This window comes from Falco punctatus (genome assembly GCF_963210335.1).
Source record: "Falco punctatus genome assembly, chromosome: 4".
NCBI classification, from domain to species: Eukaryota; Metazoa; Chordata; class Aves; order Falconiformes; family Falconidae; genus Falco; species Falco punctatus.
Genome location: NC_137583.1, coordinates 92,704,596 through 92,732,156, shown reverse-complemented (window position 1 = coordinate 92,732,156; position 27,561 = coordinate 92,704,596). Strand labels below are relative to the sequence as shown.

Genomic DNA, 27,561 nt, shown 5'->3' with positions numbered 1-27,561 from the left:
TTCAGTTGACCTGTAACCTTGATCACTCTGTTTGCAGTAACCATTTTAAGACTGAACCGATATACATAAGTTATTAAAAGAAGCAGCCCAACAAGACTGGAGGTATGCAGCTATGTTTGCTGGTTTTGCCCAGAATGGAATTTTCCTTTCTCCTTTCCCCCTCTGTCCCCTCAGTTACCATCCCAAGATATGTCCGACTAAAGAACCAAGCGTGGCAGGAGAGGAAAGGAAAAGGCAGCATGGGCATTTAGCTCACTGTCCACCCAGATGAAGAAGAAACCTACTCACCGGAGCAAGCCTGCATGTTGCAGTGTCCTGTTGGAGCACCGGCGCTTTCGGGACCTGCAGCTCAGCAGCGGCCGGGCTTGAGCAGCAGCTCGCAGGGCGGTGGGGAAAGGCAGCCACTGGCCAGGTCCACGGGCAGCAGCCACAGCAGCAGCAGCAGCAGCGACAGCGGTGAAGCTCTGGCTGAAGTGATGCGAAGCCAGAGGCTTCACCCCAGTAGTGAGACCTGTATTTTCTGTAAAGCATGCTGTCGAGAGAGGCTGATTTTGTCAGGGGAGTATGGGGTGAACAAGGCCGTGACCACCTGGGTTTCCTGGTGAGGGTGTCAGTTTGGCTGGAGGCTTCAGTGGTCTGCTTCAAACCGTTCCTTGGAGCCCCTGGGTCTGATTGTAAGAGAGGACCACCCTCAGGACAGCACGCTAATGTGTCAGAGAAGTCAGCAGGATCTTCCCGAGCAAGACTTTCATTGAAAGGAGCATTTTGCCCTGCGCTTGTTGCTCTTGAAGTAAACTCCAGCCCTGAGGACATCTGAACAGTGACAGATTTCGAAGCAGCAGAAGCTATTTCACTGGTTTGGATGGTGTCTCCCTGTTCTGATTTGTTAGCACCTAACACCTCTACGCTACCAGTCTTTTCACCTTCAGATGACTTTAACCGATGCCCTCCCGCTAGGCAGGAGGGATGCCTCCGGGACACTTGCAGAGAGCAGCTTGAAGCTGCACTGCTCCCACCTTGTGCTGCTGAGCCCCACTGCAGAATTTCTGGGAGACCAATTTTGGGGGAGCATCTCGCATTTCTTGAATCACCATCCATTTTGCAGGACTTCTGTCCGTCTGTGATCTCATTCACTGCAAGTGGGGTACCATCTTTGCTGATCGCTTCCACACCCCACCAGAGTCTTTGACCATGATCTGTATGATCTCTGTGGGCACTTCCATGACATGCAACTCCTCCAATGTCCTTTTCAGTCCTGCACCTCTCACCTTCATCTTCAGCTCTGATTTTGCTCTCACTGATGACTGCAGGGTTTGTATCATTTAGTTCAGCGAAGGTTACATGCACCTTTTTGTGTCCTGTACTAAAATATAAATTGCAATCAAATTTGGAGGAGCTAGGACCCCCTTTACCCGGGGTATCACCCTGAAAACAAGGACTATGCTCTTTCATGCACCTCTCTTTTCCCAGTTGCTTTCTTTCAGTTTTATCGTCCTTCTTGCCCATGTGATGTAACATTTCTTGGACAAAACTCTGTGGCTCAGCATTACATGTCTGATACATGCTATTTTCTGCAGTCAACAGCAGATGAGTCTCTCCTCCATGGTCATTGCATGCTTTCGTTGATGTAGGTACTGCCAAAATGCTCTCACAAGCTGTGATGAAACCCTCAGCAACGCAATTATCTGGGTTTTGTTGAAAATCTTGATTTAACATAGGAAAAACTGTCCTATGTGAAAGAGCTGTTTCTTGATTGTGGATGTCAGAAATAAAATTAATCTTTCCTGACAAAGTTGCATTCTGAAGGGAAAACAAATCAAAACAAAAATAGAGGAACTGAAATACAACATTTGTTTCATCACACTTGTTTGCCTACCACTATTTTGCCCTGGGAACCTGCAGGACATCTTTAAATACCCAATGAACCAAAGATTCTTGTAATATTCCTTTGCCCTGGGAACCTGCAGGACATCTTTAAATACCCAATGAACCAAAGATTCTTGTAATATTCCTTCTCTGTTGCCTGTAACCTTGCACAAATTTTGCATTAGTGTGGTGGAAGAGTTACACAAAGTTCTGAGGAAGTTTCTCACCTTCTAACTTTTCTAGGAGGATGAATTTCTTTTCATGAAGCTTTCACAACTCCATGATTTTATGTCACTTGTACCAGGGTTACAGAGTTTCCACAGACCTACTGATTACTATTGCTCATTTCTTACTTGCAAAACTACAGGCTCTGGCAGCTCCTCCATGAACCCGCTGCTGTCTGACTGGCAGCTGCTTGTTCTTCTCACCATCACCTCTGCTGGGGAAAACAAAAGGATAAGAAAAGCTAGAAAGGCAGGCAGAAAGCAGTACCAGGCCAAAATGAATACAGAGCTAAGCAGGGGAACTTTAAACCTACATTTCTAGAAATATTCTTATCCTGGCCAGAAATCTGCAATATTGCTACAACCAGGAAAAAAAAAAAAAAACAAACAAAAAAACAAACAACCAAACCCCAAACCAAAAAAACCCAACAAAATGTGATCAGGATAGCTACTTCTGATGTTACTAAACACTGACTTACTCACCGGTGTAATCATCAACTGTAGATTTCAGATTTTGGTATATTCACACAACATACAAAGTGTAAGTAACATATAAAGGGGCCAAGCACTTGTTTTCCTTTGCTAAAAACGTCGACTTTTGATTGTTAGAAGTGGCTCAGACCAAGTCTCATTCATACCTAAATGGTTTTGATGGTTTCAACCAGGTGTCTCCTGCAGGGAAAGGGATCTGCCCTAGACGAGCTCTGGTAGTCAAACTAGCTGCCTAGACAAACTCTCCCTAGAAGAGTTTGCTCTACTTTGAGGCACCATGTATCGTCTTTATTGTTTTTTGGTCTGAGGACAGGAAATCACAGTAATAAGCAGAGATGATGTAAGGTTGCATGGCAAGACATAAAGTCAAGAGGAAGATACTCTAGATTTACTCCAGCAAAGGTTTCTAATCTAGCAGCCACATCATCTGACTAGATCAATTCTTACCCCAGCTTTTGCAATCAAATAAATTATAGACCACAAACCAGCTGATTTCATGAATAAATGCCAACCTTTTTAAAAGTACAAATGCTTGAAAGTAAACCCTCACTTATCCTGTACATCCTGATACCTCTCAGCCCTTGGATAACTTGTACTTTCAGTCAGCGTTCATCCTCAGATGATGCCCTCATTCTCAGGTATCTAGCACAAAACCAGAGGTAGAGTTGGGGGAATAGGCTGAGGAAGGGAGGGAGACCGAGACGCTCTGGGTATGCTTCCTCTCTTGTTCCTTGCACACATAACCACTGCTGAATCATAGGGGTTTTTATCTTCTGGTTATATCCATGAGAATATGACAATTTATCTGCAGTTCTGAGGCTTGAGTTACTAATTCTCATTTGTGTGATTGTAAAATGAAAAAAAAAACCCTTGTCTACAAATTATGTTTTAACACTTTAACAAACCATGGGCTTTATTTAACCTATCTTGGGCATCAGTTAATGAAAATCATGCAATCTATTTGTAGGCAGCAACTGTAAAATCAAAACCAGATATCATTTTATGTTTTTTAGGTGAATTCCTTGCACTGTCATTCCTGGTGTCACCACCAACACGCCCTTCAGCCAGTCACTTTCCTATTTCACATGAGAAATATGTGGTTCCCATCTCACACATCTATGGTAATTTTGCTGAAAATTGCCTGTTTTGTGGGTGGTCTCAAAACTCATCCTTGCAGTTTCCCACAAATGACATCATGGCTCAGCTTCTCCCCTAGGGAGACTGCCCTACAGATTCTCTAAACTTATTTTAAAGTTGTTTCAATTACCCCTTGCATCTTTGCCAGCTGTTGCTTCCAGTGTGTCATTCTGGCCTATAGCTTTCCGTACATGAAAATGAAGGAAGAAGGGCTCAGGAAAAAAAAAATAATTGAAAAGCTGAAATGTTTCAGCTGCTGTAGTTTCAAGAATTTGAGACTCAAATACTCAATTATATCCTACAGTCATAACAGCTAACCCTCAAGCTTTACGTTTTTGGAGTTGGAAAACCGTATTATCTGCTTACCCGGTGTTTTGAAGTGCCTGTTTTTCTCCTGAGACATGCAGGACACCAAAGAAGCTGGCACGCTACTAGAAATTATGTGTAGGGAAAACCCCTGCAACTTCTCATGGAATAGTAAGTGTGGTTAGAATTCATCTTCTGACCTGGTCAAAACCAGGTGGCTGTAGCCAGGTTTGACCCATTTATTAAGGTAAATGTGATATGTCAGTTCCAGTCTGTGTATTGTAACCGTGCAGCCTTCCCACCCACACGGACATCGCGCTGGCTGGAGAACTACCCAAAACGTGTGACAGTGGGCTCCGAGCTGATCTTCAGGCACAAGGTCAGACATTAAATAGTGGATTGAAATGTCTGCAGACCAAGTTAATATCACTACAGTTGGGCTACAGAAAGGCCTCCATGTGTCCCCCTGGGCTTGTCCTAGAAGGAGGGGTGGGGTGTGCTCTGCTATCATGGCTCTCATCGATTAAATATGCAAGGTAGGTAGATGAATCAAGACTCTGAACACTCTCAAAGGCTGTGCATGTGTTTAACACTGGTAATATAATAGGACCTAATGACCATTCTGAGCATAAATCTGGTTTCTAAAATTTGTATGTTGGCAAAACAGAAACTTACAAAAGACAAGTATAGTAGAAGGAGAAGCCTGTTAAGCATGGTTCACCTGTACTTGCTACTTTCCTCAGACACAGGGATCACCCTCATCTGTGTTAGCCATCTAATTTGCACCTACCTACATATTAGATGTGTAATGAGCCACTACTCCTAAAGGCTTAAATTCCCCATATAGTCAGTGAAAAGTGATGTCTCTGAGGGTCTGAGCTGCAGTTCTTTCCCAACTACATTCAGATGCCTGATTTAATCATTACATCCCACCCTGACTTGCAAGATCCTAGCCAGTACACCAGGCCCTGTCGAAGGCAGGCAGGTGAAGACAGGGGAATATTGAAAGATGAGATGTTCCTCTGAGTCTGCTACATTTTATTCAAAGCCAGTCAAAATGCCCTCGATTTCAGGAGAAGTTTGAATTTAAAAAAAGGCCTTAGCAAAAATGAATATGGGCCTCCAGTTCAAGGTGGGGTAAAAGCCTATGAAGAGATTGCCAACGTGCTCCCAAGAAGGACTCCAAGCTGAACAACGTGCTCCCAGGAGGAACGCGGAGCAGGGTGGCGTTGGGAAGGCAGGTGACACTGCAGGCTGGGGCTGTGCCAAAATGACATTGAACATGATCACCTTCTGCATTTGAGGCAGCTCGCCTTCAACCTATGTACATACAGTTTGGTTTAATGTCTGCACGCCAGAGCCAAGCAACGTTTGCAGAATGGTGGGCAGCATTTGTGTACTGGGGAAACTGTTTTGGATGAGGAGTGGGCCAATCAATCACTTCATTTCCTCTTAGTGTCACAAATAGCAATTAAGCGAGACTGAAAATTAAACCATGCCTGATGCTGTCCTGAGAAGGAATAGAGTTTCCCTCTCTGTGAAATCTTCAGCAATGTTAATAGCTTGCCAGTGGTGACAGCCCAGTTTTTCTTGTCAGGCTCTAATACCCAGTGAGGATCCCTGTAGCCTGAGTTCCTACTAGGAGATTGACTCTTTGCAGGGGTCCAAAGCCGGTCTCCGAGGACAAATTCCTCTATTTACGAGGCATCTGAAAATGTCCAGCCTGGATGCTGGTGGTGGTTTGTCCCAGAATGGATTAGCATCTAAAGCCCTTTCAGCAGTGGCTAACACCAGCTTTAGGGACACCACTTCTTCACATGTTTAAATGAACTCATGTTCATTCCTCATGTTTAAATTCCTCATGTTTAAATGAACTAAAGCCTTTTAGAAACTGGAATATTGTCTTTAGGAGGGATACAAGTTGGCCAAAAAGATGGGGGGGGGGGGGGGGGGGGGGCGGGGAAGGTTAGCAAAATGTACATAGTTTATTCTGACATTTTAAAATGCTCTCACCTTTCTCTTTCCAATGAGGTTGGTTGGTTGTTTTTTGGGTTGTTTTTTTAATTTTTTTCCCTCTGAAAGCAAGTTAATTTTTCAGTTTGAAGAATGGTGCAAAAAACGGGTTAAATCACCTGAACATTAAGCAAAACATGTTTTAGTTTCTAGTCTACCCAAACTGCATTTCCCCCCCGATCATTTGGTGCAGCCAGTGAACCAAAATATCCATTATTCATGTAGCTCTACGCGGTTCTCCTAGTGTGTGGAGACACCCAAACCTGTAGAGATTCTGCAAATACATGCAGAGCATCACACCAAGGAAAGATAAAAGTATGTTTGGAGAAGAGGTGGAGACACAGACCAGTATTCAACTATGAACTAAAAATTACAACTCTGGGCCCTGTGCGGAGAACACATCTGTCTATGCTAGAAAGAGGAAACCTGAGAATTGCCCCTGAAGATCTTGGTGAGAAAAACCTTGGCTCTTCGCCTTTCTGTGTTAATTGAACTGGGATGGTTTAGCTCCTGCATCCCATTTCTGTTCTGCCTGAATTTTAAATAAAAATAGGTTAGAGAAACTTACTGATCAGGTTTCTGCTTCATTTTGTATCGCATAAGAAAGTACGTGCCTTCCAAATCCCAAAGGTCCCATAGCTTTCAAGCCCTTTACTTGATCAATCCAATTCCATTAAGAGACTTTTTCTCTCCCCTTATTTGCATGCAGATACAGCAGCTCCCGTTCTCAGCAGCATTCAATACAGGAACTTTCTGAAACTATTGGGCTCCTAGGTTCACCACTAATGAAATAATATTCCCTAATTAGTAAAAAAGTAAGTGCTGGAATACAGTGCTGCATTCCTCTGAAGCCTCCACAGCTGGTTTTCTGTGGGCTTGGCTGCAAACAACACAACCTCTCTCTAGCTTCCAGCCTGGAGAATACTTGCAAACTGCAAAAGATGACATGAGAGCTACTACACTGCTTCTAAATAATAGCGTGTTCTTTCCATATCTTTTAAATCACATTAATGTTGATGAATATACTTCTGTATTTGTTTTCTACAACATTTGAATACATGGGTTAGCATAGGCAGCAGAACTTCAAATGCAAAAAGCATTTGTGCAAATTTGAACTTTATATTCACAAACGAAAATCCGGACTGCTCATCTCATCACAGGGAAAAGCTGAATCTGCAACTGCAACCAAGCAATGCTGTTCAAAGTTTAGATATTTTTGTAGCTATTTAAATGTTGCTGGACACTGATGTGGATAAATCTCTCTAAAACTATCTGCTGCATAGACAGGACTAAATAGTGCACAGAAGCCACAATTTAGTCAGATAATTTGTAAAAGAAAAAGAAGTCTGACGGACTTAGACACGTCACTCTATAAGCAAAGGCATTTTGCAGTCTGTCTTGCACAAAACTCTCAAGGCATTAACTTCATTACAGCTTAAACACTCGGGCTAAATTAATCAGGGAAACTAGACTCATGCTTAAGTTGATGCATAACATTCCCACGCCCAGAGTTAAGTGGACACACAAATATCTCACAGATTGGGCCTTAAGAAGCACGTCTATTCAACTGCAGCTGAATTCAATAGTAGTCAAACACAGTAAGAGATGGGGTGAATGAGCGTCATAACGTGTCCTCAGAAGTACTAGAACTGAATAGATATTTTATTACATTCGGATGTGTTGGGTTTCGCTTCTCAAACACAGGCATCAAATACTCAAAGTGTTTGGTCCACCAAAAGTTTATCAGCTCTACAGTTCTAGCAGCAGCGAGTGGAAGATGTAAAGGCTCTGACTCTCCAACACAAGGCAGAAAAAATCAAGAATTTATATCTTACGTGACAAAAAAGGACTTTCAAAAATACATTTTCAAACAGGACTTTCAAAATAGAATGGGTTCATTTTAAGTAGTTAACTGGATCCTTCCCATTTAGACATTTCACTTTATCTCCTCCTGCTCTGCAAATTGTTGAACCCCTATGTTATCATTAATAACGCTGCCCTGCCTTATGGCATCACACACAACGATGCTGCAGGATGAGCTGGCTGTGAGCTACAAGAATATGTCAGCTGCATGGCACAGTTACAGATGGTCCCATCTTATGATGGGAGAGCTGCTGCAGCTTAGTCTCCTCTCCTGCTACTCACAGGCACCACCAGTTTTTCAGTATCACACTCTATGATACAGCCATTAAGAGCTAATAAAACACCACTGAAAATATGCATACTGCATAAACCACAAAGAACTTTTTTTTGTTATTATTTTTGGTTTTATTTTCTCCCCCCCCCCCCCCCCCTTTTATTGCTGTTATGCAGAACAGTGGGTTTTTTGAAGCTCACTCAATCTTGGTGCACAAGAAGACGTTATTTTCTACAACTTAGAGCATTTTGGGAAAAGGAACATTGTTATTACAATCAGTTCCAATGTACGTGGAAAAACTTGATCCTGTGTAAATGTTCCATAAAACTTGTTTGTTCCCAGTATACTGTACTGTCTTTCCTTAATCTAAGAAGTAGCTCCTCCATAGGCAGCTGCACCCATTACTGGCTGTTGACTAGGAATGTAAACATTTCATTTAATACCACAGAAATCACAAAGGAAAAGTCTGTTCTTAGCCCTTTTTTTTTTTTTTCTTTTCTTGTGTGTGTGTGTGTGTGTGTGTGTGTATATCCCCGTACAACTTCTGCACCACCAATTAACTTTCTGCATTGCACAAATGGCAACGAACAAACAAAATGAAGTGAAACAGATCTAATCTATATATATTTTCTAGACAAACGCAATACACAGTTCTACAACTTGCTGGTAAAAGGGACCAGTGCAGGACTGCTTGTCCCTGGAGCCGCAGCGCAGCCCTCCCAGTACAGCTCCAGCTCGGGTTTGTGCTGCATTTCAGCAGAACAGGCACCAGATGGTAGCAGCACATAAACCACAAATTGTGCTCTCAAAGCACACACAAACCAGGGTTTTTATCCATGTCCTTCCGCAAATTTGATTTTTCAATGACACTATAGCAGAAATTACGCAAACCATCTTATTAGAATAGTCATAGGATTTGAAAGCAAATAAAACACCCTAAAATGCACCAGATGCAGTAAAAGCTTCTATTCTTATTCAGACCCAAGTGTTGCTATGAAATCTGTCCCGTGCTCCCTTTGAATTGGAGTTTCATGCCAATCATCTTACACAGTGTGACTGGGTGAAAAACTATTTTAAAAATCTCTACACAAAGCAATTTCTATTATTAACTGTGCCCCACCGTGCTGGTAGGTGCTGTATGAATGGAAGAAAAGAATGGTCTGTGCCCAGAAGAACTTATGAGGTGAACACAACCTAGCTGCTCTGAGGCAGTTCCTACTGCTTGTCAAAACCCAGTTCCCCCGCTCTCCCCAGTCCGCAGCATTCTTTCTCCCATAGCATTGGGTACCAGCAGCCTATGGAGGACGTCAGGTATCCTTTTCTTTTTTGTGGGGGTGAAACAAGGGGAGAAAGCCCTGCAGTCCCCACGACTGCAGCCACCTCAGATGGGACACACGTGCATGTATGCTGCACCCCGAGGAGACGAGACAGGGCCAGGGGGATGAAAGATGTCTGGCACCATATGTCATGTGACAGCTACGGATATTTTGCTTCATCTCTGTGTTCAGCCTGCAGTTCTTTACCCGGTTATCTTTGGGGTCTGGCTGTCAGAGCCGTCATTAGCAGGAGACACGTGCATAGCTGCAGGGGCACTGGGAGAGCACAGGCTGTGCTTTACGTCCTCCTGTGCAGCCTCCCGCTCCTCGCCCAGGGCCCGGCTCCCCACCCAGCTCTGGGTGCTCCTGTCCCCCTGGGAGGACGCTGGCCTAGATGTTCTCCAGATATCAGCCACGAGCACTTGAAGGAACCAGGTCACGGAGCATTAAAGACGCAAACTGTGCTGGCCCAGAGCATGACAGAAATAGCTAGGTAGCAAATCTACATCTACCGCCGGAGCATCCAGCTTCAGCCCTCCTCCAAAACACCCAAGGAAAAAAGCAGTTTTGCACCAACTTCCAGCCAAGTTTTTGGCTTAAGATTCACTGTATCGTACGGTTATGTCTAGCACACTGGTGGCATGGCACAGCCGGCAGGCAGAGCACAGCAGCCTGGAGCGCTGCCCGGGTTGCAGAACCTGCCTGTGAAGCAGGGTGAGAGGGTACACTGCTGGCTCCCCGATGCTTTGGCTAGACAGCCCTTGGTACCTGTGCTACACAATAGCACGCTTTAAAGCTGGTGCACATACTTACTGATTTAAAACTAGCTTCGGTACATCTGCTGCGCATGACAGTCAGCGCCGCGACAGCAGGTATAAATATACTCCTTTGTGAAATGCCTGGGGCTGGTGGGTGGGTTGCTTGGCTCCCTCTTTCTTTCTCTCTCATTACAGGTTGTCCTGAGCTGTGTGAAGAAGGAAGCTTTGGGGAAGAACTGAATTAGCCGATAATATTACGTAAAGCTACTCATTAAAGAAAAAAAAAAATGTTTTAATTTTTTTTTTTATGTTCATTTCCCTTCCTCCCTACCCAAATCAGAGATGAATATGGGCAAAGGAGGAAGAATGTTCTCTGCCTTGTACGTCACTGAAAAGATGTAATTTCCTGCGCTAGTGAACCACCCTGTGACTCCCTAGAGAGGGTCAGAACTGATGTCTGCAGGCATTGCTGGCAGAGGTTCACCATCCAGAAGTCTCCACCTTCCCCTTAAGTCTGGAAACCTCCTTTAGGTTGGCTGGAGCTACAGAACGTATTTGAAGTAGCTGGGGAGGTCATGCCAGGCTTGGTAATGCTGATCAGCATCGTGAATCTCCCACGCTGCTGCCGAGGGTGGCGGCTGCAGCCTTGTGAATTGCCGTGCCTGGGATGCAGGCAGCTGCCTTCCCCCGCGAGGCAGAGCTGCCCATTGTCTCCTGCCTGTTCTACACAAGAACACACTGCCCTAGAAATGGTAAAAGCATAAATGAGTAATCTGAAAGCTGAATTTGACAGGAAAAGAGAGAACACTGTAGGCAGTTCTCTGTGATAAATGATGTTTCTGCAGTCTGGGAGGTTAGGGCTAGTGATGAATCTAGTCAAAACCTGAAACTGCAGTCACTTTGACAATAGTCTTTTATCTTCCCTCAGCTGATGAAACAGCTTCAAACTTTGCCAGGTCCTCCTCCTACTTTTCCTTGAGAGTCAGTATCACTTCCATCTTATTTCAACTGAGCTTCAGCCAACTGTCATTAATTCAGATTCGTGCCGCTGCCAAATGTCGGGAGAGACGGGTGATGGTTGTGTCTGCTTCTGATGAAAATGAGAGGTAGAGCTGAATGTCATCAGCCTACACTGTAGATCACGTTACATCACAACTTCTCCCAGTAGCAGCTGCACAGAGATAATGAATAAAAAATAAGCGATTGCAGGGAGCCTCGTAGGGCTCTTTGCAACTGAGAGCACCTCACAAAAGGGAGGATGGCTTCCAGCAACCCTTACGGAGACCTTTGAGAAAAATGAGTGAAAAGCCCCTATGGATTAGCAAGGTCCTGCAACTTCTGCTCTGTCAGCAGTGCCCAAATTGATTGGGAGGCCAGAACAGGTATCTGGCTTTTGCGTGCTACTTTGTAGAGATCAAGAGTCAATGATACTAGCTCTATTTCCATGGCAATAGCCATTACACTGTGCTCAGGGGGGTCTAAGAGTGTCAGGCTTGGTAAGCTTGCCTCTCTTTTTCAGTGACGTTTTCCCAAGGAGAAATGCTAAGTGTCAGCAAGTATGTAGAAGATCTATGGAATAGGAATCATGCTTCTCATCCATAAAGAAGAGTTCTCCAGAGCATAAAAATACACCCAGGATAACATCAAAGGACTCCTCACTGGTATCACCTACAGCGAGGTGAATCAGTCCTCTCGTAGTGGCCATGGCCAAAGGATGTGGTACCATGAGAAGTATCCATGTTCTCCCAAAGTTTCCTCGAAGCCTGAGCTGGATATGGGGCTGGGATTTTGAATTTTGCAGCAGGGTTCAAAGGGTCAGGCTGTCAACTGGAACAATTAACGCAGCAACCTACAGGTCCATGACTGCACAGGCAAAGCTCTGGTCCTCCTGCACTCTGCGGAGGGCACGGGAAGGAAATATTAGAAAAGGCCTTTCCAGATCCCAGCACAACTTCAGCACAACTAGCTTTCATTTCAGAAGTTTTAGTGCTGTTTAAAAGGCTATCACTATTACTGTAAACCAATGTCCCTTAAGTATTTGGTTGTCCTCCTGGATACCTATGATTCCACCCCCTGCCAAGATTTTAACAACAGCAGGTTTTATAACTTTCACTGGGCCATCTGCCTTAAGTATGCAGTGTGTGCATATCCTTTCCCACTAGGATGAATCAGCCTGCTGCAGTAGGACCTAGAATATGACACATACATGCAACGAAATGTTATAAATGTGCGATGACTTTTAGGAATGTAATCACTGCAAGTCACACAACCCCCCAAAGCTCTTGGGGTGGCTGCTCAGACCTGAGGACTGCAGGCAAGGTGTCCTGCTGACACCAGTGGTGGGAGGCATGACCTCCCAGAAGCCATTCCAAAAGCCTACCAGACTTCTTTTCTTTGCTGCTCATCCGGTTTCTGTACTGGTGAATGTGGCATCACCGCCTCCTGCGCCTCCATCTTTATATTCATTGCTGAGCTTAGATATATGCATGTGCATGAGATACATCAAGGAGGACTGTGGCAAAGCAAAGCTGCCAGGGTATTCTCAAGAGCTGCAGAAGTAAACTGTCTTACTAGAAGCACCTTCTATGAGGGAACCAGACAGCTCAGGATGTTTCTGGATGGGAAAAAGATGCAGGAAGGTTGGAAGAATCAGAATTTCACAACTTCGCTTTTCCCTTTGCTCTGTTCTCTCAAATCTCTGCTCCTTTCTAGGACCATAGGACTTTCCCTACAGACTTCTTCAGGCTACAAAATACATTGAAATGATGCAGCTTCCTCTTACTTTCGCTTACAGATCCCTTATGTAAGAAACTGGAAAGTATAAGGAGGCCTTTACAGGTTCACGTGCAGAAGATGGGAGAAATGTGGGCTGTGGCATCATAAAACAGATAAAACTGTTGCAAAGAGGGATCTATGTATTATGGATCTATTATTCATCGTGTTTTATGAAGAGAGAACTCATATTTGGAGACTGTATGTGATCATTAACCAATGCCAAAGTTTAACATAAATGTCAAGCAGTATCAATACAAGAGTAGTTGTAGGACATTTTTAAGTTCAGCTCCCAATTTTGAGTGCAGCTGTTGCAGGCCTTCCCTTTGGCCATCTCTTTGCCTTTCCCTTTCCTTCAATCTGTACTTAAAACTAAAAGTCACTGTGTTATGAACAATAACAGTGTTATATAGGCACTACAGAAAATAAGAAATACGAAGTAGCTCTTCACTTCTTAATACTAAAACTAGAGAAAGGTAAGCAGAAAATCCTTTACTCTTTGAAACACAGGCAATATACCTGCTTTTTCTTCTTGCGTTTTGAAGACATTGCTCCTTCAATTGCAGGCAGACGTTACAATGGATAATAAACAGGATTCACGTTCTTGGCACTCAGTCAATTAGAAGAAATACCAATTGCATTCTGTGAATATTCCCATAGTGCCAAACCATCAGAGGAGTTGGTGAGTAGGAGGAGTGAAGGTGTGATAATTGAAAGAATTGCTACTTGATAAGTCACAGGAGCTAATGTGTTAGCTCAGCATGCGGGAAAGCTAGGACATTCCCAGCTGCCACAAAAACTGGGTGTATGCAATCCCTGGCACCACTCGTTGGGACAAGATGAATCACAAGCGCTTCGGTAGCGAGTTACCATGTCAGAGTGAGCCAGATGGAGGTGGTTACTTCCGTGATTGATTGCCTCTTGGGCTACCAAGGGCTTTTCCAGCAGGCTAATGCCTTTCTGTTGGCACTTGAGCGCCTGGGAGCAGCGTGTCCGCTTGGGTCAGCACGGTGCAGGAATTCCTGCCTTTCAGGTGCCTGGCTGCCCCGCAGAGGGAGAGGGAAGTAAATAAGGAGCAGGAGGGAGCGGGTGACTACCATGTGCAACCAAAATAACACCGATTTCTGACGCCTGCCTAACAGACATTGCCACTAATGAATTTTCAGGCACGTGCTGAGTTAACGGGGGTGAGCAACATTGAAACATCCTTTAGTTAAACTCAATGCTTTACAAAGGCTAATTGAAAAAGGAAGGAGCAGCGGGGGGTGGGGGTGGGGGTGGTGGGAGAACCAGGCGGAAGAGGGGGTGGAGGGGGAGAACAGCTCTATTTTTCAAGTGCTGAATATGAAATCCCTGCAACAGATGAGTTTACATGCAAGCCTGCACCTCATCAGGGCAAAGATACAGTGAGTGGAGTCAAGTAATTTTCCTCTGCACACAGCATCCCCAGCCCCTTCCCCTGCCCAGCCAGCTTTCTCAACTGTGAGCTTTAGAATATAAACAGCCAATAAGTAAGGACAATAACTGTAGTTCCTGCTGAGAGCTAACTCTGCCTGTCATGCATTTGCTGGGTCCTAATACAGGACAGTGAATAAAGCTTCATTACAGAACAATGGAGTTAGCTGCCAGAGCCTACAGATTTGAATAAACAACAAATAAGCAACATCTGCTCCAGCATATGTGTATGGTAAAAAAAAAAGTCACAAAATAAAAGAATTTGTAAATGCCAAAAGCAACACTAAACTGCCAGTGCTACTGTAGAGTGAATTTTTAATTGCACATGCATACAGGCAGGCTGTGGGTATTAGTCTCACATATGTCTGGTTGCTGCCAACCTGGGAGTATAGATGAATTTAATTAAATAAGGATTATCCCTTCTCCCCAGTACAATTACTTATTTATAACAATGATAAAATTGCCTAATAAAAAAGATTGTAATATTTTTTAAAACAGAGCTAGAAAACACTCTGCTTTCCCTGTAAGTCATTCAGGGATGTTTGGGGGGTTTCAGCGTCTTTTAAAATTAAGTCTCAGCATTCTGCCAAGAGAGAGGAAAAAAAAGCCTTATCATAAAGCCTACTGCAGTTAAACAGCCAGAATCTACATTATGGAGAAATATAAAGAAGACACACAGCAGCCAGGGAATTGGCTTTCATGGGGAGTGTAGAAAATTAAGCAATTGGACTAAAATTGAGGCCAGGCTACAGAGCCAAGGGACAATACCACTGGGACAAGTACTTCCATAAGTCACCCGTCTCTAATATGCTCCATCTAGGCAAAGCAGTCTGTTCCTATCTATCTCTATTTCTTTTCATAGTGGGCACGCCGCACTTTCCTGCTCAGGTGAGCTCCCATTTCAGCAGGGTCATGTCAGGCTCTTGTATCTTCATCATCACTCACACCCTTTCCAACAGAGCCCATAAGCAAATGAGAGCGGCCCCTCACGGTATCAGGCACTGCATGAGCCTTGAAAAATAGGCAGCCTATGCTCCAGGGAATTTGGAGGCCAAATCTAAATTCAGGCGTGCTCTTCTGGGACCTGAGGTTTTCCTTGTGTAGGCTCCTGATGGACTCTGTTTCCCACTTGCCCCTGTTTTGAGGACCCCTGCTGATGGGTCTGAGCCACATTTTGCTCAATTTATTAGGAACCTTCCTAAGAGGTAGGTATTATTCAATACTAATAATATTGCTCCACAACTGGAAATTTTTAGACTGTTTCCATGATGCACAGCAAGCTGAAGTCACAATAAAACTCCCATGGGTGTAGAGGGGTACACCATTTAAGAGCAGTGGGAAAAAGAGGAAGAATATAAAAAAAAAAGTCTTAAAAAAATATCCGGAAATCTCCACTTTAAATCTAGGCCAAACATCAATGACACTAAAAAGAACAGAGAGAGATATATATTCCAGTGTTTAAACAAAATTCTAAAATAGTATTATGGTTCTGCAAAGGCATAAATCTTTCATAAGTTCAGTTTTGATTTATAAATCAAATAAATATTTGATTTATAATAAAACTATTATGATTTGGATTGATCACTTAACTGGATGACAGTCTTACCAGAATTAAAAATAAATAATTACTATCTGATTTTTTTTGTCATGAAATTACTACTAAATGCATACTTATTCCTATGTCTTAAAAGAGTATTCAGGGCATACAGTTGTTTTTTTTTTCCTCTTACATTGTGACTGATACACCTATACAACCTGCTAAATCCTTTAACTCATGCCCTTAATCATTGAACTGCAAGGTCTTTTTTTTTTGGATGGACAAAGAAAGAAAAAAACATTTGTTACTACATTTTGAATTTTTTCCCCACTGGGCTATGTCCACATTCTCTTTTTATAATTTCTCGCTGAATGTTTGTCCAAATGGTGTTTTTCACTCCACCAGTCCTGGGGAATTGCTATTCTTTGTATAAATACTGCTATGAGCAACACTACTGGTACGGGGGCTTGTCTTTGTTCATGAAGATCTAGACATCCACCAGAAAACAAAATCTAAACAACCTCATGTAACCCAGGTGACAAATAATACAGCCTGAATAGCAACAAGAACGTGACATTAAGCTCCAAAAGTTACTGTAGCCACGCACTGACAGTCCAGATACATAGAACCCTGCCAGAAGATGTGGCAAGAGCAGCTGAATGCCAAAAGTATGCAATCTATTACACAGTTATAAAAAAAACCACACTAGCGAAATAGCAAATTATGCTTACAGATCTTTTGAAAACAGAACTAAATGCTCCAGAATGGAGGAATTAATGATATATTCCATCACCTTTACTCAGCTCTAGCATTCACTGAGAAAATCCTGCACCCCTGGATGAAAACACTGGCCTCACTGAAGTCAGCAAGACTTACGCCACTGCTTCCAACAAGCTCATGATTTCACTCCTGCAAATCCAGTCCTCAGTCCAGCCAATGGCATCTGCGAATGACCAGCATCAGTGGATATAGGGTTTTCTTTTTTAGATGCCTGTGTATGAACTTGAGTTGCTGAATTATTTGCACCGGTACCCCAAAAGTAGTATAATGTAGTCCTCAAAAGGTGAGGGCTCACCAAACTTTCACATTTGTCTCCTGCTATCAGCTTCTTGCTACTTATCAGTGCTTTCACATTAAATTTCTATCCCATTAAAAAAAAAACAAAAAACAAAAAACAAACCAAAACACCAAGCCCAATGTGCCAGTCCTGCTTTAAGCACTGGTTAGAAAGGGACCCTAGAGAGAGCAAGGCCAAGTGCTCCTTCCTCTGGAGGCTGAATAGCCTCTTCCCCAGCACCACCACCCCCAACACCAAACACTTCCCAGGAACCACACTCAGATTGCCCCAAATGACAGCATCTGGTCTGACAGCTTTGCTTTTAATCCTTTAATAACCCTCCAATAACTTCTCCTCTAACATGTGATTCAACACTACATCAGCTCATGTGGTGATGGTCTGTGTAATACAGCACACTCAGATGATGGGGTAGGGGCCATGCTGCCACCAGAACGCCCTGGTTGCATGGGCCTGGGTGAGCTGGGTACAGAGTGGTTGCAAAGTCCAGTCTCGTGGTTGACTTATCTCCCAGATATCTGAAAACTGGTGGATAAGGCATTGGTCTGAGCCTGGCAAATAATTCACCAAGGAGGAGCAAAGCTTTGGTGTCACTTGGAAGAGCAGAGAGGTCTCTCAAAGCCTCAAACAGGGACCTCACGCACTCCAAGCTGCGCATGGGAGATACCCTTTTCATGTGCACTCATCACGTCTCCCTGACAAGCTGAGTGTATTTTACAGCCCTGTGGTTTATCAAGTCACATCATCTAGACATCTACCATGTCTAGAATAAAGCATCCAAATGCCAGAGGTGATGGGAGGGGACAAGGAAAATGTATTGTTAGGATAAACTTTAAAAGCAGCTAACACGGGAACAGTGTTTTAGAAGCAAAACTGACCAAATTGTGTTTCTTAACACTCACCTGAAGTGGTATCAGGAGGATTTCTACATGGATCTTCATCCTCAAAACTCTGAATCTGAGAAAAGAAGAAAAATTCTTGTTGATCGTAGTGATTACGACTGTGTGCCTTATTATGGGTGTAGGAGTAAAAACTAAAAAAAATATTCTAGATGTTTCAAAATGAAAACATAAAATCTTTCAGATGGTTCCTTTTTGGTTATCTCCTTTAAAAGAATATTTTTTCTTGACATAAACCAGGCTCTAGTCTCAGAACTTTTCCAAGCCTTGCTCAAAGTAATCAATACATAAAGGTCCCCAACATGTAAATTCACTAACAATCTTGTTTGAACAGCCTCAGAGAAATGTGCCTAGGAAAAAAGACTTAGTAGAAGACACCCAAGGCAATGTAACCATATGGAGGCAAATTCTTGCCAAAGAGTATATGCAAGGTCAGAATTTGTTTTTCTCTAGGAATGAAGACCCATTTGACTTTTTCATAGCATCAAGGGGAACATCATGTCATGGTGCCAGATAAACTCCTTCAGAGAAAAACTTAATAGAAAAGCGGATCTATTAGATGCAAGTAACACATGCACGTGAATGTTGGATGTGTCCTCCATGCAGTCTGTAGCTCAAGAGATCTCTAAGCCTCTCATTGTCAAAGGCTAGAAGAATACAAGAGAAATCTTGCTCTACATGTGCCTGTTAGTCTGTTCTCCATACATCTGCAACTGGCCATTGCCAAACTAACAGTTTAGACAGCCTGATAGTTTCAGCCAGCACGTCGTTCTTACAGCCTTCATTTAATGATGTGCTAGAGAATACTCAGAAGTTAAACAAAGTATACCCTAATTTGGGCATACAGAATTCACCAAATTGTCTTAGCCACCAAACTGGGACGTTTAGGATCATCTGCATTTACTTCTTTGTCGACGTCCTCACTTTTGTGCGAGCTTCTAGTCACAGAGCTGCAAGTCCAGCATGCCAAGTGCTTTACAAAGACATATGGGCTGCTCTGGAACCATAAATTTGCTGTGTTGGAGGTCTCCGAAAGACACCCTCTTTCCCACTGAGGCTAATAATCAGGCCTGTGCTCTGCTTCTTGAGACAGCTCTGCCAACAAGAAAGCTGCACCAAACCTTTCACAGAAAAACATGCTTTTGAAAGGACATGAAAAGATAAATATCCTTTCCTCAAGAACACCACCACCACCTTAGTCCAACCTTTTCCAATGCTTTAAAGAATGGAGTTTTTTTAAACCTCCCACCTTTTCCAGCCACTCACTGCTCCCTCCTTTCATTCCCTTACTTCCCTCCCTCCCATGTCCATATGTTTTCAGGGGGCTGCCAACCCCCCATTTCTCCTCCTTTCTTTGATTCTTACAGTAAAGTCTAATTTTTGGACTCCTTCCTTTTCCTCATTCTTGAAGGATGGCCAGAAAGGGAAGAGTATTCCTGTCAGCATCCCATTGGAGTCTGTAGGATTGAAAAGTATCCTACCGTAGACCTTTTTATGCAGTAGTATGGCCAGAAAAACTGCTGCTTACAAAACAACTCCAGATGTAAGAAATGGACTGGCAAGTATCTTGGTCTCTGCTACTTTGTTCTGAACCCCCACTGACAACTCACTGTTGCTAAAACATACAGAGAGCTGAGTATTATGGGCTTCACAGACTGGGTATGAGAACAAGCTGCTGTTCTGAGTTATTCTGGCTTTAGGATGCTCAGCTTACAGAGCGATAAAATATTTCAAACACTGCTATAAAACCAAGGCTAATTTTGTGATGCAACTTTCTGAAAGAGCACACCAGAAAATGAACTTGAGATGGAAAAAAAGATAGGGAAAAAAAATGAAACAACCCTGGTTAATGACTGGATCTGTAAAAATATCCATTACCATATGTATTAATATTCCTGCAACTTCCTTCTGTAAAAAACCAACCACCTAGTGCTGCACGAAACACATTGGCTTCTTACACTATCATAGCGGTTGAATGAATCTTACCTCGGTAACTTCAGTGCCAACTTCTTTGACAGTACCCTAACACAAAGACAATTTAAAATAATCAAAAGCCCAACGAGTAGTGTAAATCCTACTGTTTTTCCCCATAATGCTGCTGCATGGTGTTTGTTGAAATAATTTACTCTAGCTTCCATCCTGGAAAAGAGAATCCACACTGATACCATAAATATGGGTGGAGATACATTGCTGGCAGAATACACACAGATTCACCTCACCTCTTCCATTTCAAACGAGTCTGGCAGCTTGCACTTTAGGTTGGCCACTTTTTGCAGCATGTGGGCCACAAGCGAAGGTGGCTCCTTTCTTGGCCCATCTTTGGCAGGCACTTCACAAGCAGGAGAAAGATGGGGCTGTTTTGCAACTAGGTGTGACGAAGCCCAGGCTTTCCTCAGTGGAGCTGGTGGGCACTGGGATATGGGGTACGCCGAGGCACCTCTGTCTCTGGTGGTTGGCTCCTGGGCCAGGCAGCCCAACGTAACACATGCAGGAAAGCGTGTCTGGACTGTTCCACTCCCAACAATATCTGCACAAGAACAAGGTTGCTCTTTCCTGCTGTGCAAGTTGGTTTTCCCAGGTGCTGGTGAGCCCTGCTCCAGCAGCATTGTCTGCCGAGAAGCCCTCTTCAGGAGCTGACCTAGTCTTCTCCTCTTTGCTTGCGTGACCACAGGTCTACTCTTCACAGCATCCAGGAGACCGATCTCATCCCCACAGGCATCCTGTGCTTTGGTCTGCTGGGTGTTGACATCAGTCAGCAAAGATGAGAGGGCACTGGTTACGTGGTCAAGTACTTCCAGCTGTCGAAAACGTTCTTAGATTTGGCAGAATGGAAGGCAACATGGTTATTAAAAAGTATAATTTTGAAATAATCAGGTACAATGATTATTCAAACTTGTCACTGCCAAGAAACATACTACCTACCTCATTCAAAAGGGGCTAAATTTTTCCATTTGCTTCCAAAGGATCCGTTCAGGCTATACAGAGACATCACTGCATAGTTCTTTATATTTTACAAACACTTACACAACATTGAATTTGTTGGGTCAAGTGCAGCTGAATACTATTCTATGTGAACAAAGGTTACAGAATCCAGCCTGAAATTCTCTGGTTGGCTGGGCCAGACTTGGATGCCATGTTTAAGGACTTATTAAAATTCATGTGAATAAAGTTATTAAAATCTGATCTCAAATGTTTACCACTGGCAGCTGTCCAGGATAACTGCAAAATGCATATAGCCATTAACTGTTAAAAAAAATGACCACAGAAGCTATGTTCTCATTTTCACAGCAGCACAAAGCAAAACACTTATCCCCCAGAAACTCACAGCTGATGTTGTATACAAGTTCCCAGATTTTTTTTCATTGTACTAACCCCCTGTAATTTCTGGGTCATTTTTTTCCATGGCATAACATCTAAAGAAAAGCAAATAATGTTTTCTCTAAGTGCTCCTGGAGACTTCCACCACTACAACACCATGAAGTTATTTATACAAAGCAAAGCAACACATTTGCTTGCACATTGTGTCTGTACTGATCCTGAGGCAATGAATCTGTCACCAGGACTCCTCCTTCCTTGAAGGATTCATTGAGGACAGTAGATGGCAAAATGCTAACTTTCTTGGCTGCCATTTCTCTTAGAGAGCAGCCAAATTTACTGCATGTGCTCTGCATGCAGGCTGCTGCTAACGCTGCTTCACTGACAATTAGACAGCAAGGGGATATTTAACATGGATCTGAGTTGGTCCTTTGCATTGGGGACCAATACCGTGGCATGTAATTCCTGATAGTTACTGTACCTCAACAACATTATTTTTTGTCTTTGCCCCAGGCACGGAGTTTTAACACTGGAGGAAAACATTTCCACTTTGTAAGACATGGTCAAAGGTTTCACCTGATGCTGTTTAAAGGAGTTATCTGATCTATCAGTACGCACATCACAGTTTTGCAGTTTCCATTTGCGACAGTTTGGGGTGTCAGAGTAAATAATTTTTGGTTTTGTACATCCATTGTGCTACCACATGCTCTCTGTGTAAAGCACATTTTATCCTCAGTATTTCATCTGGCTCCGACTACATGAGACCATAAAAATGCCAAGCGCTAATCTCCTTTGACTGACAGTGGCACAGCAGTCCAGTCCGTCTTTTGATTTGAACCAGAACCAAACCTCCTGCAATTTTAAACAGTTTTTACACACTGCTTAGCTTTTGTAAATTATTTCAAAGAGCTTGGGACACCTAAAGAACAAATCAAACAACAAGAGAAATGATAAATGAACAACATAAAAAAAATCCTCACTTGTCTGCAATGCAATAAATACACAGGTCATGAAGAAATTATGTCAAGGACAGCCTTGCTGCAATGAACTATTTATTTCTCTCCGGGCAAGCAGCCCCTTCAGTTTCTAGGCGTGCTCCTCAAGGATCCCACCTCAAACAGGCAAGAGGATGATAAGATCTCTTTAGTGTCTGCAGCCTGCTGCAAAATAGCTGAAAACTGTAGCACAGATGACATATTAAGGGACATAAATGCAGATTCACTTTCACTAGAAACTTCAGCTGAAACAGCAAATGGCCGTTCTGTAAGCAACATCAATGAATCTTCAGTAGAATCTGTATCTTTTATAGGGTTTCTAATGACTTTATGATCAACTGTTTTATAACTTAGGAGAGGAAGCTCATAGTTTTGTTCCTCTCTCCTTAAATCTGGTATTACATAGGCTGACACAGTTATCTACATGAAAAATTTGGAAAGTCTTCAGTAGGCCCACAGTGGGATGAAGGAACACAGAACAATTCCAGAACCAACAAGATTTTTTCAATCAGCATCTTTATTTCACAGCAAATGGCAGAATTTGGAAAAAAATTTAAAAGTTTTAGCGGGAAAACCAAGGCTTCTGAAATTGCACAGGAAAAGTAAAAACGAAATTTCAATATTGACTACTTTGCCATATATTAAAATATTTCCCTTTTTTTTAGGTTGCTACAACCTGAGTCTTGGCAATACTGCCTTTGCTTCAGTTAAAGCTGCACTTCAGAGAAAGCATTTAACAATTTACATTTAATTTCTCTTCTAGGGGTGAATTTACTGGCTGATGTACTTCTACTCTTTCCTAGCTGACCTGTGGTGGTCACAGGACAACCACATATCATGGGAAACGGTGTCCACCTAGTGCATTCACCTCACAGAGGAGAGTGAGACTTGAACTGCAGCTCCTGTGAGGGGCTGTCATGGTTTAACCCCAGAGGGAAACTCAGTACCCTGCAGCTGCTTGCTTGCTCCCTGCCACCCCCACTGAGACGGGGAGGGCAGTCAGGGAACAAGGTAAAACCTGTGGGCTGAGATAAGAACAATGTAATAATTGAAAAATAATAATGATGATGGTGATGAAGAAAAGGAGAGAGAGGGAGAGAGCAACAAAACCCAAAAGGAAAAAAACGCAAGTGATGGACAATACAGTTGATCACCGCCTGCTGACTGATGTGCAGCCAGTCCCTGAGCAGCGATCAGCAGCCCCTGGCCAACTCCCCCCTGTTTATATACTAAGCATGATGTTCTGTGGTATGGAATATCCCTTTGGCTAGTTGGGTCAGCTGTCCTTGGCTGTGCTCCCTCCCAGCTTCTCGTGCACCTGCTCACTGGTGCTCACTGGCATGGGAGACTGAAAATGTCCTTGACTTAGAGTAAGTGCTACTCAGCCACAACTAAAACATCAGTGTGTTATCAACATGATTCTTATGCTAAATCCAAAACACAGCACTGTATCAGCTACTAAGAACAAAATCAACTCTGTCCCAGCTGAAACCAGGACAGAGGCTTGCAGCAGCTTAAACAGGCAGGAATGAGTGTGAAAAATCCACAGAAAGAAGACACCAAACCCCAAGTAAATTTATACATGGCAGTACAGAAAGGTGGTATTGAAATGTGGTGGTGGGGTTTAGTATTAAGCATCAGATTAAAACATTTCAACATTTCTGAACTAAGGCATTCAGAAACTTGAAGTTTACAAAGAATTTGGACATCAACATATTCGGAAATATAATACTTTTCACTTAAGATAACTTCTGATTGTCAAGTGACTATTTCTTCAGTTAGGAAGTCAAATATCACCTCTAATAATGAGGTCAATAAAGTTTTCACCACTGGAAAAGGAGAGGAATAAGCTTTTCTTTTGGATCTGCCTGAGAAACTGAAAGGTTGACCAACATTTTGAAAATACATCTTATTTTTGTGAACTAAACCTTTTGAATACTCCCTCTGACAATGCTGGGGAAACAGCACCAAGTGAGGGGACAGTTAACAGGTAACTTTGAAGCAATCCACACATATTTTAAAAGGTCTAATCAGCAGTGAAGGAGGTCTAGGAAGCTATATTCATCAGAAGCAGGGCAGAGCCAGACAGAAACAGAAAAGGACTGCACTAGGAAATTAATGAAATATGGAAGTGGAGAGGGATCACTCTGCTATGGAAGTCCTTGGCCCCTCTCACTTCCCTCTCCTTTTTTCCTCCTGGTTTCTTGTCCTCCATATCGTACCTATAATCTTTCTCCTTATTATAGAATCACAGAATGGTTTGGGTTGGAAGGGACCTTAAAGATCATCTAGTTCCACCCCCTGCCATGGGCAGGGACACCTTCCACTAGACCAGGTTGCTCCAAGCCCCATCCAGCTCTTCTTATCTCTCTCAGAGTAACACTTGTCATGCTAAATCAATTAACTTTCTCTGCTGATTCAGAGAATAGGACCACGCACATAGGACAATGAGATAACCTCTCTCAGGCGTTCACTAACTCAGATTAAACAACTTCTTCCTTTTCCGGGACTAGGGACAAATGAGAGGGATTCAGGCTGCATTGCATTGAAACCGTTCGGTGATAATAAACCAAATAGGGTGACAAGAACTGAATTAATCCAGCACATCTCTGGGAATAGTGGTTCAATACAGTCTTGAAATCTCTGGAGGTGGCACCTGGTCTGCCTCACTTTGGTGAAACTTTCATTTCAAAGCCCTGGTAATGCAGGCCTCCAGCATTAAGGAGCCTGGCCTTCCCTGTATTGTTCATGGAGAGGCAAATGCCCTGGAACATCTCTAGACCTGAACCTTCTATTTAATTTACAGAGAAGAGTCTTTTTTTGGGTCGTCTTTTGGAGATCTTCAAAAGCACCTGTTCTCCTCACAGTCATTACAGGGAATACAGGCTTCTGCTTTAGAAGAGCAGGCTCATTAGATACCTGAACATTTAGGTACAGTACTAGTACTGAAGGCAGAGAGGTTCGGTCCCTCCCTAGAGATGTCATCCATTTTAAAATCTAATAAAGATGAATCTTCCACTCCTCCTTCTTGCTATACCTCACTGCGACAACCTAAGGCTGGCAATATTGGGGAAAAAACCCACCAGTCTGCAAACAAATACCATTCCTCAGGCTTTTGTATGCTGAACCTGATATAACCCTTTTTAGTTGTAACTCTTCTCCTGGAACACCACCTGTAGGGAGGTACTTGTGCAAAATTATCTACATGGTCACTGAGGCAGATTGTCTTCCTCTGAGAGGTGTTTTAAGCAGCGGCTGGATGACCATTCACAGGTGCCACCTGACTATCTCCACTTGCCCTGGAGACAGAAAGCCTCTACAGTGATTAAGCTCCATGAGATGGCGCTTTAGCTAAATGCCTATAATTTGGTGCAGTGAACCAGGCTGAGGTTAAGCACTGCATATATGGAAACATGTAGTTAGTGAGAAGAGAAGAGAAGAGGTAAGTATCTCTGAAGGATGAATCCCACCTCTCTTGATTAAATGTTCCCAGCCCAGGCACATACTTAGGAGGCCTAAACAGATGGTGTGAAAACCCCCTCCCAAACTGTCAAAAGCAAGATAGTATGTTTTGATGGACATCACACCCACCAAAACAGAAATTCAAATCTTATCTTACTTCACAGCAACTCCCCCGTACAGATAAGCCATTAACATGTACTAAGAGTGCTCCCATTGAGGATGACTACAGGAGGAGTCATTAAATTCACACCTTGGCTTATCACTGCCTGCCTTCCCTGTGCAAACTCCTTCCCTCAGAGGCTTTCTCTGCTCTCATTCCCTTCTAGTTCTCTGCCTTCTTCCCTGAGGTCTCCATCCACCATCCACTCATACTGATTATCTCTGATCCCTCTCTCCCTCTCTCCCAGAGGGGTTACAGAGAGAGAAGGAAAGAGAGAGCCGAGAAACTTGTTTGATGTGTCAGTTTGCTGTAAATATTGAAATGTGTGCACAGGGTTTTCTATAAAAAAAAAAAATCAACAAAAAACAAACCACAAAAAAAATCCCACCCAACAAACCAACAAGAACAGAGAGAAAAAAATCCCACATTTTCCACAATGCTCTGACATTTCTGTTTCAATTCTCATTCTATCCATACAGCTTCCTTGGTGTAATTCTAAACGGGAATGCACGGGCTATGTGAGAGATCCTGTTTCACTGAGCATCTTAAGTAAACAGAAGATTTCAAGAGCCATCTGGCTATCCTGTGCAGCAAGCATGAGGGGAACTGATGTCAAAATTGGACTTTTCAGATGGGTGATATACCAGTGAATTAACAATGCTATTTTAATGCAGATATATCTTTAGGGTGAGGACCTTGTATTCATTTCCTAAATGCAAAATACACAAAATGAGAACTAAAACTATCTAAATGAAGAAAAATTAAGACTGTGTGCTTTAAATGGTGTAATTTTATTGTACTTAAAATATGGTCCTCATCTACATCTTAGGGCATATTTGAACCACAGAACGGTTAGCTTCTAATTAGGGTTTTGTGGGTCTGATGCACAAGTTCTGGCAGCTCTAGTCATGGGAATTTAAGACCTTGTCATCTGCTCTGCACATTTCTTGGTGAGAGAGGTTCTGCACCCACCAAGGGGAAGAGGGAATGAGAGCTCACATCTGGCCTGGCTGAATTAAAAATCCTGTATATTGGCTTACCCCACCAGTGATGGTGGGTACATGTTAACACACTGCCGGTTAAGTGGCTGAAGCGGTGGACCCATGTTCAGTTCTGCAGCCTCTGCAACACCAACAATAACCTCTGGTGGTAGAGTAGGTCTTACAGGGGATGGGCAGTTATGTTTTGAACTGCCACAAGTTGGAGGCTTCAGCACAGAAATCAAGGTGCACAGTTGAGGAGAGCTATACAGTAACTCAGTCACGTTAGGAAGTATCATTGCCACAAAGGGGTATGTGAGGATCCTTAATGTCTCCAAAACACATGTCCCCTTTTGATAGATTTTCTCTCCCAAGCCTCTTCTTCCCTACCCTCTCAAGTCCCCACACTATTTATGGCTGAAAATTCTCTTTTTGACAAAATGTCTCTCCTTACCATACAGGTTTGGCCTCTCGACGTCCATCCGCTGCTTCTGAGCTTCCAAAAAGACTCGGATGTTGATCCCTTTTGCTACAGAAGCACCACTGAGGAACCGAGGAGGGATTTTAGTGCAGACATCAGGTTCTTCTGTACCAAACCCCAAATCAAGCAGAATCTCCACCGGATCCTTTTCCCAAAGCGACAGCCATTCAGTGATGCTGTG

General features: G+C 43.1%; 1 protein-coding gene across 1 annotated transcript in view; it reads right to left on the bottom strand.

The window, feature by feature from the left end:
• The window catches only part of ITPRID1 (ITPR interacting domain containing 1), a 48,448-nt gene that overhangs the window by 6,844 nt on the left and 14,043 nt on the right, over positions 1 to 27,561 (bottom strand). The window contains exons 5-9 of the mRNA XM_080383270.1: positions 27,354 to 27,556; positions 20,207 to 20,799; positions 17,991 to 18,045; positions 2,220 to 2,302; positions 289 to 1,800 (exon numbers count right to left, since the gene is read on the bottom strand). Coding sequence (XP_080239396.1) covers positions 289 to 1,800; positions 2,220 to 2,302; positions 17,991 to 18,045; positions 20,207 to 20,799; positions 27,354 to 27,556 — 2,446 coding nt within the window. The remainder of the gene's footprint in view (positions 1 to 288; positions 1,801 to 2,219; positions 2,303 to 17,990; positions 18,046 to 20,206; positions 20,800 to 27,353; positions 27,557 to 27,561) is intronic.